We start from the raw sequence: 20285 nt of genomic DNA, 5'->3' as shown, positions 1-20285 counted from the left end.
CAATAGCTTAATAATATAAAAGGAGATTTTAAGAATGAATTGAGTGTTAAGTGCAGCAGAGTGGCGAGACATGATTAAATACATTAAAACTTATACTAGTCCTGTCTTTGGGCTTCAGACATGATTTAGGCTTTGTCGGTTCTTGAGAGAGTTGCTTCACCTGTCAGCAAGGAGACAACATTGCTATTGCTGTTGCTGTTAATAATAATTATTATCATTGTGGTAATAGTAGTTTTCATAATACGTAGTGCCTAGAAGAAGCAAGGCTGAAGACACCAGCTTGCTCAGTTTTGTACAGGCCAAACAAAAGATTTTTTCTCTTCCAAAGAATGTGTAATATAAGCAAGAAAGGAAAGACCTCTTTGGTTTTAATTAAAAGTTATACACAGGTAATCAAAATGTTTGGCTTCTATTGTTTGTTTCATCCTTTTTTTTATTTTTCTGCTAGTGAATGAAGGGTATTTGAATGGTGCACTTCACAATGTAGTCTGTGGGAGAAAATGGCATTAAATATTTTAAAAAATGAAAGTAGTAATTTTATTTATATTCTAGGGATTACTTACCTTGACCATGCTGGTTCAGCACTTTTCCCAGAGAGTCTACTTAAAGCTTTTACTGATGACCTCAGAAAAAATGTTTATGGTAAGTGCAAAGCAACATTCCCATTAGTCTTCTCAATGTTGCATCTAAATCGTACAAAACTGAGTTTCTTGGAAGAGACCTTCTGCAGGCTTTGTAATACTGCTATAGAGTAGTTGGAAGACCAGTGCTTTTACAAAGGAGGCATAGGCTCTTTGTGTCACCTCTAGCTTCATTCTTCGTTTGCCACAGACGTGTCAATGTTGGTGAAGAAGAAAAATCAAAGGGAGCATGACTGTTGCCTCAGAGTTAGGGCACCAGGCTTGGGATAAAGAAATACAGTGCAGCTATAACCACTGTTCATTCTTTGTGTTTTTTTCCACACAAAATGCAAACTCAATTTCTTTTGCAAGGACCAGAATCCAGAATCACCCTCCTTCTCAGCGAGAGTCATCACAAAGAGTTTAGACTGTGACTCAGTATAAACATTTTACTCAGAAAAAAGCTTAGCTCAAAGATCCCAAGTGAATTTAGGCATGGAATAGGTGCTATTCGACTTTGCTCTATTAGACTTTGGTGCCTGCTCAGAAAAAGGATAGGTATTGCCAAAGCAATAATGCACAGAGGAACGTGAGTAAAAGTATCAACAGAATTGTGTAATATCTGGGTGGAGATTTAACTATTGCAGCACCACCTCTAGGTACTTCATCTCCAGATCCTCTACCTAAACCTTTCATTTCTTTCTAATGTTACTATTAGCTGAGAATCACACACTGAGTGTGATTTTACATACAAAGTCAGCAGCATCCATTGTTTAAAAAATATTGTTACTGTGTGAGACAACTTATATTAGAGTGAGTCATGCTCAACCAGAAAAAAATATACTGCACAGTATTATGCTGTAAGTAGTCCCACTGAAGTAATGAAATTTTCTGTGGTGTGTTACTATCTGTGGGTCATGTGTCCTTTTTGCTAGTTTTGTGTATTTTTTGTGCTCCCTGTTACACGGAACAAAGGGATTCCTCACTTGGGAACTAGGTACCACTGCTTTACAAGAAAACTCTTGTTCACTCCAGCACTGGCATGCTTGTGCTTATCACCTGGGCTAGCCACTTGAGAGTTTTGGGTAGTTTTCATTTTCCGTGAGCCATCATGTCATTTGCCCATTTTCTTTTTTCCTTGAGTGCTGGCAAAGCTGGGATCCAGAGCATGAATTAAGGTTCCACTATAAAATAAGTGTTATTCTTGATAGGGATAGGGTCTTTTTTCTGTTATAACAAAATACATCGATTCGATTACATTCAAGATCTCCTATTCAAGTGCATGCCAGTGATATTAAAATTAATGTTCTGTCACCACAGACATTGTGAAGTGAAATGTATGCACTCTGATCTTAGTTATTTCAAACAACATTGGGCTCAACCCTTTTAATAAGTACCATCTGTGTCAGAAAAGAAAATTAATTTGTGAATCAATTGAGTGCATGTGAATAGAAGTAGTAGTACTACCAGTTTGGAGCAGATTTGCATAGTACCTATAATGCTATAGGAGAACAAATTGTGTGTTTTTATTGGTGTTTTCATCTAAAATGATAACAAGAGCTCCAGTATGGTCAATTCCCTTTTTTTTCAGTTACATCTCATACTCTGAGGACAGTAAATGCTGTATAGAAAGAGTTAATTTAACAAATACAGGTGTAAATTAAGGGGGAGTCTCACTTGCAGCTTTTTTATTTTCTTGGTGGTAATCCACAGGCCCAAAGAACTGCAGTTTAGCTGTTGCATGTGTAAATGAGGAAAAGTAATATAAGTGAGAGATAGTCTCACTTCTAAATTGAGAATACTTCAATTGGAAATTACAGAAATGTAACATCAGACATGAAAAGTGTAAGTATTAGTTTTGGGTTTGAGCTCTAAAGTTATTATTTCCAACACCTTCACTCAACAACTTTCAGCAGGGTAATTTTTAAATTTTGGAAAGAGTAGCTAATATTGGAGCCTACTGCAAAAACTGTATTAGTATGGCAATTTTTCTCTTATTCTCTTTCCAAACTGTTTTGGCATGTTCTCTGAAGTATTTGCTAATAAGAAAGTGTGCTGTGCCTGTGTGAATATTGCTGCAATCTTTTTTGCTCAAGAAGATAAAATTATGCTGACTTAATTGTTATATATGCTTGTGCTGAGCTGGGCTAAGGTGGCTACTAATTTAGCAGTAAAATTTATATTTCAATGAATTAGTTGAATTTCAGACTCTAAAAAAACCTAGGATTAATTCTGCTGTCCAATCATGATTGTCTGTTATCTCCAGATCCTGTCTCTTTCTTCTTAGCTGCCGCACAAATACATTTATGAATGTGCATTCTGTCTGTAGTCTAGTATGTTTGTGCATATGCAGTTTCATTTTCTTTTTAGGAGAACTGCCTAAGTATTAGTGAGAAATCCAGCTGAAGTTTCCTGTTATAACTACTTTACCCTCTTGTATGTCCCTTCTCTTGACTAAGGTGCTTCAGGACATTGCTGTGAAGTATGCATTGAATCTTTTTTTATCATCTTTTGGGCTTGCTTGGTGTAATACTTTGATAAAAGAGAAATTTAATAGCAAAATTGTGATTGATGATTAATTTCTGTATCTCTGTTATCTCCTAGGCAACCCTCACAGTCAGAATCTCAGCAGCAAGCTGACATATGACACAATCGAGCATGTTCGATACAGGTAGAATAATCCTTTTCTCAGATGTTATATGATGCACTTGATAGTTTTCTTTTTGGTCAGGCCTGTAGTGTTTTGATGACTTTGATGTGATGCTATTTTCTAAGGGTCATCTGTCATACCTAGAGAAAACACCTCACTTTTAAAACACAAGGTATTTGGACAGTCAAATGTTGGATCATATCAGTTCTTTTTCTCTCAGATGCCCCAATTCTCAAAGTCCTTTAGTTAGTTTAGTACTGTATGACAACTCCACAGTTTTAATTAAGATATAGGACTTGGAATTTCAGAAGAGATTATTAGTAGGATGTTATGGTAAGATAGCAAGGTAGTACAAGGTTCAAAGACATGGTTAAAATTCAGATAAAATTAAATAGAGCATAATGGCTTGTGAGAATTTACAAAAGGTTATGGGAATGTGTACAGCATGTACTTACTTATTACTTGGAGTAATAAAATACCTTTTAAAGCAGTTTTAATATAACTTTTAAGAGTAGAAAGTAAAAAAAGGTGAAATTGACTGTTGGGGCTTCTGAGTATAGGCAAGAAAATGAACTGATTCTCTAAATAAAATACTCCTTTGAAAGTTCAGGATGGAGTGTGCTGAAGGGTACACTTCTTGCCGTTGATTTACACCATGATGAAATATACAACTTAGGTACTTGGTTATTCATTTTAGGGATTTGTTTCAGAAAACTCTTGCTATTTTATAAAAGACGTCTTCATCGCAGAATATGGATGCTCTGAGTTTATTTGCCTGCTTTTAATGGCACTCTTAAGGCAAGTAAAGAATCTCATGGATTCCTCTTGTTTTATCTTCTTTCTTGGAAGTAAATGTTTCTCCAAAGCACGTCACAGAATTCAGATCAATAGCATTGTATTGATCATAGCTGTAATGAAGAAAATCTGTTTTATGCCTTTCTGCTGCATTTTCTCCCAGTTTTTATGAGAGTGTAAAAAATCCAAGATTTCTAGTTGGATGCTGCTGCTGGTTAAAACCTGTTTCCCCCTTCCCATTACCTTCTTTCTGGAAAAAGTATATTCTTTTTGCTTCTGCCACAACCCTCTCTTAATGCTGTGCAGGATGACAACCTATTAATGCATGGCCAAGTGAAATGAAAGAGACTACCCATGAGGAATAGTTGTCTTCAGAAGCAGACACTCACAGCCAGTTACAGCAATACCCACAGCCTGCAGAGTCTTTTGAGCAGACCTGTGTGCTCACATGCAGAATTAGCATTCTGATTTCCATTTACTCTCAGTGCTGTTGCAATGTTGCTGTTTCACATTTCTGTTTATGAAGGCACAGTAGGAAGTGTAACTGTTTTTAGAATAATTACTATTGTATTGTGTGTTCTTCGTTGTTAGGGAATGAGGAAATAGACTTTCACTGTGTAAAAACCTAGATTACTTTAAAAGAACTTACATCTTCAGCTTGTTTTATTTTGGATCTTGCTTTAAAAAAGCTTGTGACTTTTTTAAGGGCAGAATGGGAGATGACAAGAACATATGAGTGTTAGTATTGAGGGGTCTTTTGTGTGTTTTATTGTTCTGGTTTTTTTTTTTAGATGCCCTCTGCATCTAAATGAACGTTTTTCGTATCACACCTGATAGAATTTGTCATCTGTCCCTAAAGAAATTCAGCCATTTTTAACTCCCAATAAAAATTTAAAAAGCATAGTTGTCAAAAAAGCATAGTCATAAAAATTCAGGAAGAAAATGCCCCAAACCTACTGTCAATAAGTCAGCTATCTAAAATGCAATAAAATTATATTAAAAATCTATACTTCTATGCCATTGCAGCTAATCAAAATAAGCAGTATGACAAGACAGGGAGACAGGCAGCTCTGTCCTGCATCACAGTGCAAAGATTGAATTTCCTCAGTGAAAAAAATTATTCAGCAGGTAATTTTAGAAATCTTAAAATGAATTACTGGCTTGAATGTGGCTTTTGGCACATGGCTGTAGTCTGAAGTATAGCTTTTTTTTTCAGTGTTTGACTCTAGGACAATGCTGTTTTATTTTTTAAATTATTTTTTAAATTTTACTTTCTGATGTGATGGCACAATCAACTAATTAAAAATTAACACAAAGCTTAATTTCAGATTTATAGGTGCTGATATGGGTGATAGCAGCATCAGAATAGACTTTCCTAATCCGGCAGTGTACGCTGTACAAAGGTGAATGATTTGGTCTTACCTCCATATCTGCTGGGCAGGGAGAAACCACTCTTAGAATGTGGCTTTGTGAGAGAATAATAATAAATAATTAAATAATTGAGTCAGTGGATGTTTTTTCTGATTTAAAAAATTATAAAAAGATGCTTTACTTCTTGACCAACTCAAGTGCAGTAAGATTAGAAATAACTATTTTATGCTTAAAAACATTGCTACTCTTTTCTTAATATGGACTGCTGAGTGATTTTTAACATCGTACATATCTCAACATTAACCATGAGTGATGCTGAGAAGAGGAAGCAAGAAATGTAATAAGCCTTACTGAAATGTATTAAATGTATGCATCAAAAGATTATAGATCGTTTTTATGACTTTACTTACGGATGTATGGCAGTGCCATTGCTCCACTCCCACATAGCTAGAGAGCAGGAGTACAATATCTCCTGATGATGCTGCAGTTAATGTAACTCAGAAATTCATTACACTGAGTATTAAATAACCCTTTTCCCATATGCAAGCATTTTAAAATACTAGATTTCTGAATATTTTAAAACATTGTCCTTGTGAATCTTGCACTTGCAACATCAAATAGTGCAGCAGTGTCTTCTAACCAGAACCAGACTGAAGTTTTAGTGTTGTTTGAAGTTTGTGATGTGTTTAAGATCTACAACAGGATACTTTTTAATTTAAACACAGTGTTGTTATAACAGAGTTTTGATGTTCATCCTTGAACTTTCAAGTACTGTGAAGTGTTAAACTGAATCATACTTTGGGAATTCAAATATATATTTAAAAAAAGGCCAGAAATTTCAGGTATGATTTCGGTACCAAGCATCATCTAGATGTGGCAATATGTGTATTACAGAATTTTCTCACTGAAGCTAAAAGGATTGGGCACTTAGCTAAATGGGAACAAGTCAAAATATAGAACCAAAACATGTATTTCTATAAAGGCTTGTCTCAAAGTATGCCATCTAAGTGAACTATAAGAGGAGAATAATCTCTGTGGCCAGGGCATACAAACAAAAACAGGTGCAGCAGGCATGCAAAAAATGACTGTAAATGGCTTAGAGTTTTAAAAATGTATTTGTTGCTGTGGTAAAACACACAGGTGGTACCAGATTATGCTAAAGAAGCAGTCTCATAAATGCTGTTTATAATTTCATTTGCATTGTATTTTTAGAGAACATTTCATAATAGGAAGGTAGAACTTTACATTCCTTCTGAAAGCATCATACTTTGCTTATGAAATTGATGCCTTTTCCTGGTCTTAAAATCAAGAGGCATACACGGTTAGAAGGGGAAATGGGATTTTACCTTGGTATTTATTCTTAAGGATCCTTAGGTGCACACGTCCAGGTCATATGCATCAAAATGCACACCACAATCCCCGCACACCACAATCCCCCCCCCCAAAAGATCTGGTATAACATTACAGGTTTTACTAATTAGCATATCTATCAAAGATTCCCCAATGAGAGGCTCAAGTGAGCCCCCTTCCCCAAGGAGCCTTCCCCTGGATGGTTCTATCTTAGTTTACAGAATGTGTTCTGGAGAGGACCTTGGGGTCTGGGGCACACTGATCCCTAGCTACGAAGCTTCTAAAATGTTTAGTCTCTTAGCTTGACAAACAAGCCCAAGAATGTAGGGGAAAAGCACTAGGAATACAGAAGCTGTGAAAAGGTATAACAGGGGTATAAAAGAAAAGGCAAAAAATCTTCATGGCATCAAATAAGTTTCCATTCCAAGTCTTTTTTTTTAAGTTAAAACATTTTGAAATGGTGTTACATGCAAGATAGGGATTTTTTCTTAATTCCCGGGTTTAAGCAATTCTGTGTCTGAAAACAGTAATGTTGGAACACATACATACATGAAAATGGGTTGACCTTTCCTACACAGTAAGAAGTAGTAGATACAGTATCTGCTTAGTATTGATTTGTCCTTTGCAAAGGTCATTGACAGGAGACTGTATGGATGAGTGATATCTGAGCGCTGCATCCTGCCCTCCTTAACGGCACCTATCAACTTGAAAACCTGGTTTCCAGTCCAGGGTGGTTCAGCCCCTTTGCGTGCTTGTTTTAGAACACCATTTGCAAACGCTGCTTTTCCTGATCCCACTGCTCAGTGGGGCAACTCTGAAATACCACAGGCAGTGAAGTCCAGCAAAAGGTCACCGTGCTCACTGCAGTGACTGCACACATGGCAAATCAGAGAGGCATTAGAAGATAATTACGAATAATGAATAGGTTTTTTTGGAAGAACTTAGGCAAGAGGGGTGATCTTTTTCCTTGTGATTCATGAAATGATTTAGGCATGCAATTAAACAATCCCAGTGTGCCCACAGTGAGTGGCTGATAACCCCACTGTGGGCTCTGTCCATGTGCTGAGTGATAACACAGCAGGGGCTTTGGTGCAGATGCTTCTTGTTTTTCCCTCAGCCACACCTAGCCTTTTTTTACAAAGGACTCCATTTTATAAACATTGTTTCTATGAGTCAATCTATTACTTTTGGTGTGTTTATTTTCTGCAATCCTATGCAAGGTAGTAAAAAGATTCTGGTCAGGGTAACAGGTACTGTCATTTTTGAATGAGTTAGGAGACTGATTTAAGAAGTAAAATCGGTCTGTTTTACTTTGGAACTTTGCTCCTGGACTTTCAGCTCTATTTAATAAATTAATTAATCATTAACTTGATAAGCTGAAGCTTTAGAAAGGAATTTGCTAATGCTTTCTTTTACTCTTCTCGTAGTCAGCTTTATACTTTCATAGTTTGTATGGAAAGTAGAAAATAAAACTGGTATATGCACTGTCATACTCTGGCTAATCTTTGTTGCAAAGAGAGTCAAATCTGGAATGCTTCATTTATTGAAAGAAATAAATATTTCAGTAAAATAAATTAAAATCTGGAGGTCAAAATTGCTAGTTTATGAACAAAAAGGATAAAATGCTTCTGGGAACTTCTGAGTTTTATTAGTATGGGTGGTTAGAATGTTTTGCATAGAGGTCTGAAAAGCACTGGATACAACCTTTACTTTTTTTCTTCCGGATTCAGAAAAAAACCCCTCAGGACTCTGCTTTTGTAATATGCCTGTGACAAAGAAGCTGTGGAGACTAAGTGTAAAAATGATCTTTTTGTGCCATTGCTCTCTAGATAACATTCAGAGTAGGGAGAGTGGTACAGGTTTACTTGGATTCAGGCCACCAGTTTAGTTCATATTTTTTTAAATGCACGCAGCCTTGATGCCTCCTCAGCTGCTTTTTGGCAGGGACCCAATGGCTTCTGTGCCCACGGGGAGGTCTGTGAAAGGGCACATGAGCTGATGAATGAGATAGTCCAACTGGAACAAAACACATTGATAAAAATAGTGAAATTTCTCCAATGCAAATTCCTTTTTTCCATTCTCTCAGTCTCTTTGTCTTTTGCAGGATTTATATAGAAGCTTTTTTTCCCCTCCCAAGGCTGTACAATACTTATGGAAGAAATGTAGTGTTCATCCCTCTTCTGGGTTTGCAGCTGCTTTTCCTAAGAAGCAGCATTGTGAGGCACCAGTGGGTGACGTTTCTGGTGACGTTTCTGTTGCCTTGGATGTTCAGGGAGCACTAACATTGTCCTGCCTAGCTGTTAGGAACACTAGCAGTTCCTTTGCCAACTCCAGGGGAGCCTGACAACTTCATTACTGGTGTACATGATTATTTGTATTTTAAGTAAGGCTTTTGGAAGACCAGATATTTAGCACAAATATAATTTCTGCCATCCCCTGTGTGCACCTGTTGTGCTTGACAACTTTGTTGTGGCTTCAGTGCAGTTCGGTTTCTCAGCACAAGTTGTGTAGCACTGGAGAGGCGCTCCACCTGAATGAATTCAAGAAATTTTGAAAGCCACCTTCAGTTATGTGTGTTGTTCAAAATTCAGCTGATATTTTTTTTCATGTCTAATTTTTTTGAAGTCTATGGACTCTTTCTCTTTTGCTCCATCTGAAACTGACTCAATGGTCTTGCAGCAAGAAGTACATGACTGACAAAAGTTTAACCTGTGCTGTTCATATCTTATTTCATATTTAAAATCATAATTTTGGGAAATACTAATTAATCTACTTTTTTAGAAACACAGAGATAATTTATTGCTGCCCCTTTTAAAATAGTCTCTAATAATCTCTCTGTGAAATTAGCAAACCCAGTATTGAGCTCCATTTTGAATCTTACTCATTTCACTTGTAAAGTAATATGGGTATTTCATTTATTGTTATAATTAAGCTGTTGAAGACACACTAAAGCATTCCCAAGGGCTTCCATGGTGGCATCTGTGTCTCAATGAATCTGAAATTTCTGGTGTCATTTCTGCTGCAAGACAGAGCTTTTTGTACTCATCCTTTATTTTCTATCTGAGCCCCACCTTGCTACACTTTTGACCAGCAGATTTGAGTCCTTAAACAGTCTCATTTGCACTATGAGACTTTTTGCTCCCATCCAAAATTCTGACTGCCAGTTCTGACTCTGCTTACTGCTCTGTTCCCTCGGCATTTTGCTACTGGTTTTGTTGCCCACACTGCATGATCCTTAGTGATCATGATTTTTAATACTTCAAACACTGATATCTACTGATGTAGTTTTATTATAAAGTCCACCTAGGTGAGTAGCTATTAGTGTTGCTTATGTTTTTATCACTATGAATGGGGGCTAACTAGTTCATGATTTATTATTTGAATTTTGAATATAAATATTTTAACTACTGGTGAACTTCTAATCTCCTGAATATAGCAATGTATTCAGGATCTTCTGCTAGTTTTTTCTCCAGAAGCAGATATGATGTGCAAGTCGTAGTAACTTTGGGACAGGTGCCTCTGCAGTGTTTGAGTGATTTAATCACGTTTCTTTTTACTCTCATTTGTGATGTAGCCTTAGAATTATTTTCTATCCCTGTTACATCAAGTGTACATCAAGTGGCTGCCTTCTCATCTGTGATGATGCCAGTTTTCTCTATGCATTGTTCCAGACTATCTGTAGCTCATCCGGTCTTCTTACAGACAAAGCAAACACATTTATTTTGTCAAATGATGGCACAAGCCCTCAGCTCCCTTTCTCTAATGAGCAGGTTGTTTACAGCAGCCATGCTAGATGCTGTAGTCCTAACACTGTTGGGGGTTTTTTGTTTGTTTGTTTTTGTTTGGGTTTTTTTTCTTTATTTTGCTGCCCTCTGCAACCTGCTGTCTTGCTGAAATTCTCAGTTAATATCTCATTTCTCTTAGCAGTTGTTGTCTTTTTTTTCCTCCCCCCAGCACTGAGACTGCACTTGGCTGCAGGCAGGTGCCAGCTAGCTGTGTTCATTAAATATATAACGGCCTGTTGCTGAGGTCATGGCTGCCCTGGTGAAAACTTCTCTGTGGCAAAAAGCAGGCAGCTGCACAGCTTCCAGGCTGCCCAGGGGATGTGTTAAACACCACAGGGAGCAGAGCCAGCAGAGCACTGCAGCAGGAGAAGAATCCAAGAAGGGGGAGTGCAGAAGGATGGGCAGTGACTGGCAAGGGGTGATGGTGTGATGTAACCCAGCCACCTTAACCTGGAAGGGATGAAATGAGTGTGTGTGCGCCCAGTAGGGGTTTTAGGGTGCCAGGTTTCAGGACAGCCAGGTGAGAAACATATCCCAACTTATACAGTTCAAGAGTATGGGAATGCAAATGACCTTCAGGGTTTTGTGTTTCATCTCCAGCATTATAGAGTACTTTCCATCTACTGTTGATGATCTTTCCCCATTGGAAGGAATAGAAAACTTCCTCTTCCACTGGGTCTTGAGAAACCAGTGTCCTTTTGTTCCTACACCAAAATTTCCTGTTCTTATAGGCTTTTGTAGTCTGTTCTACTATTAACCCCTTCTGATGCATTTAAGTAGAGGAGACCTGTTTCCATAGGCTGAACAAGATATGCTCCTCTAGATACTGTTTCCAAAATGCATTCTTCATCCCCCACCCCAATCTCCCTGACCCTGTCTGTGGGCTTGATCTGAATTACCTTCATCTTTCTGAAGTGTGTGACCAAAATAGAATGGGGTTGTTGAAGTAAGTCCTGAAGTCTGGAAATTGAGGGTTTGGTAACTAAAACACAGTAAAAGATGCTTGAGATGGTGCTGTGACCTCATCAAGTGTTCTGGGTGCTATGAGGCCAAAAGTATTGTAAAGCTAAGGAAATGGCACGAGCATTTCAAACAGAGGAAATCTGCAGGCACAATGGATTTCCAGAGAGAAAGAAAGCACATAATTTGGGGAATTCTTCTAGAGTGTAATGAATTTGCTGGAACATGAACTTTCTTGTTTTTGTTAAGAAATTTCATGCTAGGCTGAAAGTGATAATGTGGTCCGTAAACTGGTTGGTACTTACAAGAACGGAGCAAAAATGAAAGATTGAGATTTTGTACAGAGTTTTTGTTTAGGACACCACAATCACTTAAAGGAGAGAAATTTATTTGATTAAACTTGATCACTTTATGCATTTAGTTCTTTGAAGCTAAATTCTTTAACTTTAATTCATAATTTGAAATAATGGCAAATAAGTACCTAAAACTCACATAGACCTTTGTAGTGTATGCTGGTAATATTAGTGAGTTCCTTCTAATTTTCATTATTCTTTCTATTGTTTCTCTGCTGATTCCATTGATTCAAGTTTCTTGCCTGTTTTAAACTTTATTTCTAATTTGAAGTTTGTAAGCAAATATGGTGTCCTTGAAATTAAAGGCTGCCTTTAAGAAGCAGCACAAGTCATGGTAAGATTCAGGAATATGAAAGATAAATGAAACAAGACTTTTAACAGAACTGTCTCCTTTATATTTAGGTCAATAACACAGGTTTAATTTGCTCGATTTTATTAGTGTGTTTGGTATGTGTCAAGGCAGAAGAAAATTGCATCATTGATATTACTGAGTGCCAGCTCAATAACATGTTGCAAATAATTTAGAATTTATTGCAAGCTTTTGGATGGTGAGACTGTTTAGAGGAGTATGATGTATGTACTTTGGATTTTATGGAGACTCCCTAGGCTTGTAATGAATCCAGTGATCACAGGCAATGGTTCTCAAAAGAGCTTTTCAACACTCAGGCTTTTCTGAGCCATCCACTTACCACTTGTTTTAGTTTGTCTGCTTTTACCTTTTTAAAGGTGTTTAAAATTTAGATACTTTTTTTTGCAAATACCTGTCATGATAAAAAGGAGGTTTTAGACACGTGAAACACTTCTTTGCAAAATCTGTCAATCAAGGCACAGACCGGATATTTCTGACTTGTGAGTAAACTATGTATGAAAACAGTGTTGCTTTGCAGGAAGGAAAAAAAACCACAAAACCACAAAAAGACCAAAGATAAGAACAATACTAAAACTGACCTCTAGAATATAAGGCTGAGGCTGTTAGCTTCTGTGCTAACAAGGGAAGCACTCTGCAGCAGAGGTGTAAGGCACAATCCTAGTTACTTTTCCCCTGCTAAAAAAAATTTCACTGACCTGTTGGTTTCAAAATCCTCATGCCAAAGTCTTGTTTGTTGTCTAATTCGGTCTTTTAAGAGCCTGGGTCTCTGGTGAGCTGGGTGTGAATCTTCCAGTTCAATGATTGTCCAGCTAACTTGCAACAGGAGAAAGAGATCTGCCTGCCAATAACAGCTTGTCTCAAGATGCTTACAGTCTTGCTGTAAATTCATAAAAGCTGAAGGTTGTTTTATTTCACACACATCTGTCTTCCTGTGGAAGGTGAAAATGAGAATCCAAAACGTTTTGTTAGACAATAGCTGCCTTGCTCACCTTGCAGGGCTGGAAAGCCTTTAGTCCCACACGAATACAATCCAAACCCTAAAGTCCCCATGTACAAGCTTACTGGGAAGTGCCTGTCTGGCCTTCCAAGGACCAAACAGCTCACCACATATGTAAAACTTTATGCCAAAATACTTAACGTGAACTCCATCAATATCCTGCACACAATATAATGTTTTAGTAACATATTTGAGGAATGGTTCCTTCCCTGCAAAAGGTATTTATGGACAGTTATGATCATTGGATTTTTATCTGCCATCATGTAATGACACATTTACAATAACTGTAATTACAACCTGCCTTGTTAGAAACTTGGGTGTTACCACGCTTTGAAACTGGAATGTGAAACTGTACAGACCTCTGAAGTGTTGTGGCTGAGAAAGCATATGAAGGCAGTGAATGAGCCTAGATTAAAACAGACCTTCTAACTCTTCTTGGTCATGTTCCTCCTATGTGAGTAGTGTGCTACAAACAGGTAATTTATGCATTATTCTCCATGACTTCAGCACAAACTGCCTGTGTTTGTTTGCGATGAGCTCAGTGTGTTGCAGAAATAGACTGAGTTTGTAAATCTGTCAGCAACAGGTTACCTCAGCCAAGGAAGAAACCTAAACAACCATGGTATAGTTCAGCTAACCAGACCTACCTGAACCAGAATAGGTAGAAACTGTGCCTCTCCTCCCTCCTACTTGGCTGACAAAGTTGAAGGAGGGAGGCCTCCAACGTTCCAATAACACTTGTCAGCTGTCTTGAGTGGCTGTCACAGTATATGGGATGCTCTTGCTAAAGTCTCCTTCTTTCTCCTTTGGGTGGGGGAAAGTTTTGTGGCAACCTTACACATGCATTGTCTGAAGACAGTGTATAAGAGTAACTTTCTGTCAGTCAGTGAGAAGTCCTTGCTGACTGGGATGTAACCCAGTGATGAGTATAATATGCTGCTTCATTTCTGAGAGGAAAATAAAATAAGCTAGTTTACTTTATAGGCACAGCTACAAGCAGGATAGTTTTTCAATGCCTTGGGCTATACCTGTGAAAATTTAAAATCAAGGATATGCCATGTAGCTCTCAGTAGCAGTTCAGATACAGAAGACTTCATCTGAAAAAACATAGAACATTCACAAGCTCCTGTGAGTTTATCTGACCGTGTTTGCCTATTTAAACATCTAAATGGGATGGGATTGCTATAGCAAATAATACTGGCATTTAGCTTTTCTAATGAACTTTGGAATGAGTTTGATGAAGTATGCTTTTAGTATAAATTGGAGTTAAGCTGCACTGTCAAAATGTGATATTATAGGTGGCATTCTTAACAATGAAGTGCAAATGAAATTCTGCCTGCTTTTAATTAAATAAGCACACACTCCACTGAATTTTGGAAATTTAATTCTCTTAATCGGAAGTCTCAGACCCTGAATAGCTATTGTAATTTCAAAGATAGTGCTGATATATTTCAAAGCTGTTTGTACTTAACAAAATACTCATGTTGTTTTCTTTGGTAAATTTGGGGCCCTTTTGATTTCCTCTAGTATTTCTTTTTCAATTGTGTGAAAAAGAGCTAGGGTAACCTTCCCCATGGTTTTGGCCCATGAAAGTCAGAGCTGTAAGCACGTGAATATCAATGACAGGGCTCAAGCACCTGGAATCTGGTGCTGGAATTTGGAATACTGAGGAGCACCTGGAACCTGGATACTGAGGAACTGTTGGTTGTGGCTACACCCTGTGGACAATGCACTGAAGTGTGTTTTTGTACATGAGGAAGTCATGCCTGGCAATTCAGAGCTGTCACAGGCATTCCCAAGTGGAAAGTGATTGACCACAAATTCTTGCTGGAAAGGTACCCTGCTATTTTTAAACTTCATGGCCATGATAAGATGCTGGAAAGGCATTTGGCTGAAGATCTTCCTATAGAAGGGTCATAAGGCTTGGAGGACAGAGATTACCCTAACAAAGATTATTCTACAAGATGTAATAAATTCACACTTACCAGTGCTAATTACTTCATTTTTGGTGTTCTGAGAAGGTATGTACAGCAAATTGAATAGGAAGGGGAAAAAAGGAAAAATAACTGTCAACATTTATGTAATACTGTGCTTTGAGTTACAAGTCTTTTAGAGAAATTAGTATGTGCTTCATCCTTTTCTTCTTTCTCGACTTCCATTATCACATGAATCAAATTACTACAAACAAAAAATAAGGATGGATACAAAGTCTTCTAAGGATAAGAAATACAATTTTATTTGGCAAGAGTTCATGATATGAAGTAAGGTCTAGTTAATTAGATAGTATGTAAAAAAAGTTTCTTGAGTTTGGAATAGTCACATTTAAATGTTTCGCTGGAGGGGTTTTTTTTGTATATAAAGACCTGCATTTGAACTGTTTCAGAAACATTTATAAGAGGTAGCAATCTTTTTGGATATATTTATATGTGGTTTATGTGTTTTGGAGTAATCTCAGTTTTATTTTCACAGCCTAAAGTATTTTTTCACCTCCATTATAAGTAATTTAAAACCAGTGGCATATAATATTTTCTATGTCACTTGCTTGACTTTCATTTTCAAGTCTAATTGACATTTACTTGCAATGAATTTGAGCTATCAAATCCCTTAAACCATTACTGTAGCAGAAGCACTCTGCCTTTAGGGTGTACTTATATTTCTACATTAGCAGATTCGTGTTTTGTACCTATATAGTGAAATTCCCTGTATCAAACTCAAACAAGAGAAATGGAAATTAAATCCTCTCTTTTTTTCCCTCTTTCTAGACAGGAGAATTTTGCTCATGTGGCTATATTAACTTCTTATCATATACCTGACCAATACAGTAACTATGGCAGTAGAACTAGCTAAATATGGAATTAAGCATTTGGGAAAACAATATTCAGCATAACTTTATAAGAATTCAGGGTTATAGTGTACAATTAACAGCTTAATGGACCTTTACATTTTCTGAGATGCTCATTTTAAATGAGACAGATTGCTTGGCACTGTTTAATAAAAAGTTTGATTACATACAGTGTATAAAATGAAGACTTTAAAATTAACCGTGTTCAGAAGTAATTTCTCTCAAGCACACGTGGGTTGCTACAAAAGGAGAGTGTGTGTGAACTTGATGACTTAGAATATAATTACTGAGGTGCACTGCATATTGTAAGTAATTTAAAATTTGTGAGTGGCAAGTCTCTGTGAAGGTTTAATCACAGCAAAATATAAATGTTGTTAAACTTGTTTTTACAACCACAGTGAAAGAATCGCCTGGGTGATTTATTCTGTGTTGCAAGCAGATCAGTGCCACTTTTTAGAAGGAAAAGAAAAAACAACAAAGCATTATTTGGTGAACAGAGGTCAGCAGACTTACCTGATGGAGTATTTTGGGTTTGAAGACAGCTTTTGAGGGAGCCGTGGGATGAGTTGTGACGTAAATAATGCTTTATCAGCTTTGGTCATGTGCTGTTACTGTGTCCCATGGGCTCCTTCCATGTCTTTTCCAGAGGTACACCCATGATGCCGGCAGACTGGAGCTGCTGACAGTTCAAATGCTGAATGTGGAGCTGAAGCAGTGGGGACACACACATGTGCACAGTACCAGCTGTGGCGAAGATGGGTCATTTTGGGCAGGCAGTAAGGCAGGCAAATGGACGTGGTCAAACCCATTTCTGCCAGACTCACAGCAGCTCATAATAATGCCTATGGCATGTAGCATGTCTTGGATCCCTGCTAGGCTGGGGTCCTGTCTCTGAATGTGGAGCTGTAAGATGGCAAGTACTGCCCTGGAATGTGGCCTTCTGTCAGTACTCTGATTGGATGTTCAAATTGCTTGAGACTTGCACTGACTTGAGGATCTGGGGCTGGAAAATCCAGGATCCTGGGTGTCACTTGGTAGAGATCAGCTTTCTGAAGGCTTTACATCAGGAAATGTTGTTCTCAACCGGTCCTATATATTCCCACTGTTAATGGTGTCAGAGGAGTTGCGGTAGATGGATTTTAGCTATTTATAACTTCGAAGCTTTTGGGTCTAGCACAAGCAAGTGTGTTGCCCAGGAAAAGCTACTGATACAATGTAAAGAAGAAAATGAGAATTAAATTCTTCCTAGAAAATTGTGAGAAGATTATTATTGTGTTATGCAACAATTTAAGATCTGTTAGACCTATTAGGACATGAAGACATGTTCCTCCAGTGCATTGTTAGTCACACTACCACTAAACTTTCTGAACTTACAGTGTTTATAGTTTGTTGAGTACAATCTGTTATGCTAATGGTGTTGTGTTTGCTTATTTATGTAGGTAATTTTAAATAGAGCCTCTCACCATTGTACTAGGTGCTTTGCAGAAAAATTAAAAACATAAATTACATAAGCTACCTGCAGTGGATACAGTAAGATAGGGAAGCTGATAAAAATGACCACCAAAGCATATAGCTGAGTTCTCTGAAACAAAACTAAAGCCAGAGAAATGGATGCAAGTCAGGAGAGGAGAGCAGAGCTGCTAGTTAGATGCAAAATTAAACAGTGACTGTCTGTACTTCCTTCTGGGTCCCAGCAGCAGTCTGTACCAGGCCAAAATGATTAATGGACTAGAAGTAGGGTTCTAGCAAATTTAATAATATATTTTATACATTTCTTGAATAGGTGTTTCTTCCCTTTTCCTCAGGCTTTCTGCTCTAGATATGTTCTTGCAGGTTTGTCTGCTGATTTCATAACAATGCAAAGGGAATATTATGTTTTCTTTCTGCTACTGTGGGCAGGTGATCTGGCTGCAGAAAAGAGCTTTTTAAGGCAGAGCAAAGTTATATGCAGAACCCTGGTTTTGTGTTCTTTTATACCTGTGTAATGCATGTGATGTGCCTAGAAGGCTGCTAATGTGAAGGGAGAAAAAACCCCAGCAAATTCAAATCTGTGGGTGGTAGGCGACTGAAAAAGAAAACTCTTTGGTCTTTACATATGCAATTCTATTTCTGTGGAGCAGACTGAGATGAGAGGCCCTAAAATAATTTTGAAACCCAGAGGGATCTTACAGTGCTATGTGGCTGCCATGATTTTATTTTTATTGGTTATATTTTTCTCCATTTTGCTGGCACACCTTTTAAACCCGGGTTTTATAAGAAATTCTGGTTGAGAAGTTTTTCAGGCATTTTCACATCCTCTTGATGCTGAGCTCCACATTTTAGGACTTTGGACATTCTTTTCTATCCTCTTACTTCATGACACAGGATAAGACTGATCACATACTATTATTGCCCAGAGAAGAGTTACCCTTTAAGGAGAGAAGATATACTGCCATTCATCACTGTTTTCTGTGATCTTCAGTGTTTTTCCTGCTTGTTTTCTGTCTAAAGTATTTTTTTCTCATTTCATAGACTGCATTGGTTTTACCTGACTGTTTTAACTCCTTCGCCCCTCTTCACTGATTTCACTGTCAGGCACTTCACGACATATTTTCCAGTTAAAAACAGCTCTATGAGCTTGCTTGTATCCTGATATTGTCTGTGTAAAATAGAGTGTCAAATCAGCCTTGCTGCTTCTGAAGAGCTGCTAGAAAAGCAGCAGCCTTCAGCTTCTTGCCTGGTGCCTGTCTTGAAAAAATTTGAAAAGGATTCTTTGGACATGAGAACTGTGTCATGGCAGTAGATGTTAAAAAAATACTCTGCATTGAATAAACTGTTAACCAAGTAATAACAAGACAAACTCAAACATCAGAACAGGATTTAAGATTCCAGATTTTTGTGCCTCCATGGGACTCTGTGATCTTGCATCTGGGCCTATATCTTATGTCTGCAAAAAGACTTGTCTCGTCTACAAGAGGAATGCTACTTGTATTGACTGTGAAACTGTGAGATTGTGGGTGTTAAAGGCCACAGCTGTGACTTGTGCTCCCAAGAGAAAACCTGACATGGTCTCTGCAAATATTAGGAGAGTTGTGGTATCTCTTTTCGTTTTTGAATGCTTCTGGATTGACAATACTAGTGAAGAGCACTGCAGCTTGTTATTAGGCTCAAATGGGCATTTTTCTTGACTGCCTGGCTTGGCTCCTGAAACATGGCATATAGCAGCATACTGCTCACTTTTTTCCCACTGGATGTAGTTATGTGGGTCTATTTCAACTGCAGCTGAGAAACTCAGTATTTATTTTTCCCTGTTCCAGAGGTCTCTGAAACCTCCTCTCATCAGTCATACTGATTTGAAATTTGACAGCATCCTCAGGAAGAGCTTGAGGTAGAGATCCTACCAGAGGTTGTGCACGGCAAAAAGTTCTCCCTATCCCCCCCAAAAGGCTGCAATTACCACTGGTGTTTGGCTTTATGATCCTTTGTGAGTTTTTATTGTGCTGATTTGCTTCTAACAACAGGACAGAGAATTACACCAACAACAGAGAATTGATGTTGGATAATCAGAGGCAAGGGAATGTATGAAATAGAAAAATAGGAAGTAAACCCTACGCGTGCGTGTCTAGCATGTAGTCCCCAAGTATATTTTCCTAAGCAGTCTTTTCTACCTGCTTTGTGCCACGGGTTTGAAGCTTCAGTTTTTACCTCAAGGGTGCCACTAACCATTGGTCAAGAGACTTGGCCCCTAAAATACCTCTTTTATCCAATTATTATTAGTTATATGGGAAAGAAGTACAAAATGGAGAAAGAAAATGCACATTTTCTCTGTCTCTTTCAGTTAGTTGATGTGATATTGGAATTTGCATGAGCTTCCTGGTCTCAATGTTGCACAATAAACACTGTGGCTCGTTTTGTAATGGTATTTTAGCTATTCTGGGGATTCCGTTTACCTCTCCTAGTTTACCTCTCCTTGGTCTTATCCTTCGTGAAACATGGGAAGCAAAGTCACAAACATCTGTGTGTTTGAGAAAACCTGTTCTCCCCAAACCTTTCCTGTTCAGCATTTGGAACAGTTGCCTTTGATGTTTTCTTACCGTAGTAATTGCAGACTCATAATACTATGAGGGAGTTGTACTCCTTTGCAGCAGTTGCAATATCAGTCTTAATCTTTTTCTGCCTAAGTCACTAGAATTGGTTTGCTGCCAAGCACAGG

General features: G+C 37.9%; 1 protein-coding gene across 3 annotated transcripts in view; it reads left to right on the top strand.

Annotated features, from left to right (window-relative positions):
- MOCOS (molybdenum cofactor sulfurase) overlaps window positions 1-20285 on the top strand; it is a 209777-nt gene that overhangs the window by 25778 nt on the left and 163714 nt on the right. For all 3 annotated transcript variants that reach the window (XR_006019616.1, XM_042048759.1, XM_042048760.1), the window contains exons 2-3: window positions 553-642; window positions 3225-3291. Coding sequence is in view for 2 of the 3 variants with exons in the window: in XM_042048759.1 (XP_041904693.1) it covers window positions 553-642; window positions 3225-3291 (157 nt within the window). In the remaining variant the exon portion in view is untranslated. The remainder of the gene's footprint in view (window positions 1-552; window positions 643-3224; window positions 3292-20285) is intronic.

Source organism: Corvus kubaryi, unplaced genomic scaffold (genome assembly GCF_017639235.1).
Source record: "Corvus kubaryi isolate FWS band 111438036 unplaced genomic scaffold, C.kubaryi_AGA036_p1.0 68, whole genome shotgun sequence".
Classification (NCBI taxonomy): Eukaryota; Metazoa; Chordata; class Aves; order Passeriformes; family Corvidae; genus Corvus; species Corvus kubaryi.
Note: the sequence above shows the minus strand (reverse complement) of the source record. Positions and strands in the feature narration are given on the sequence as shown.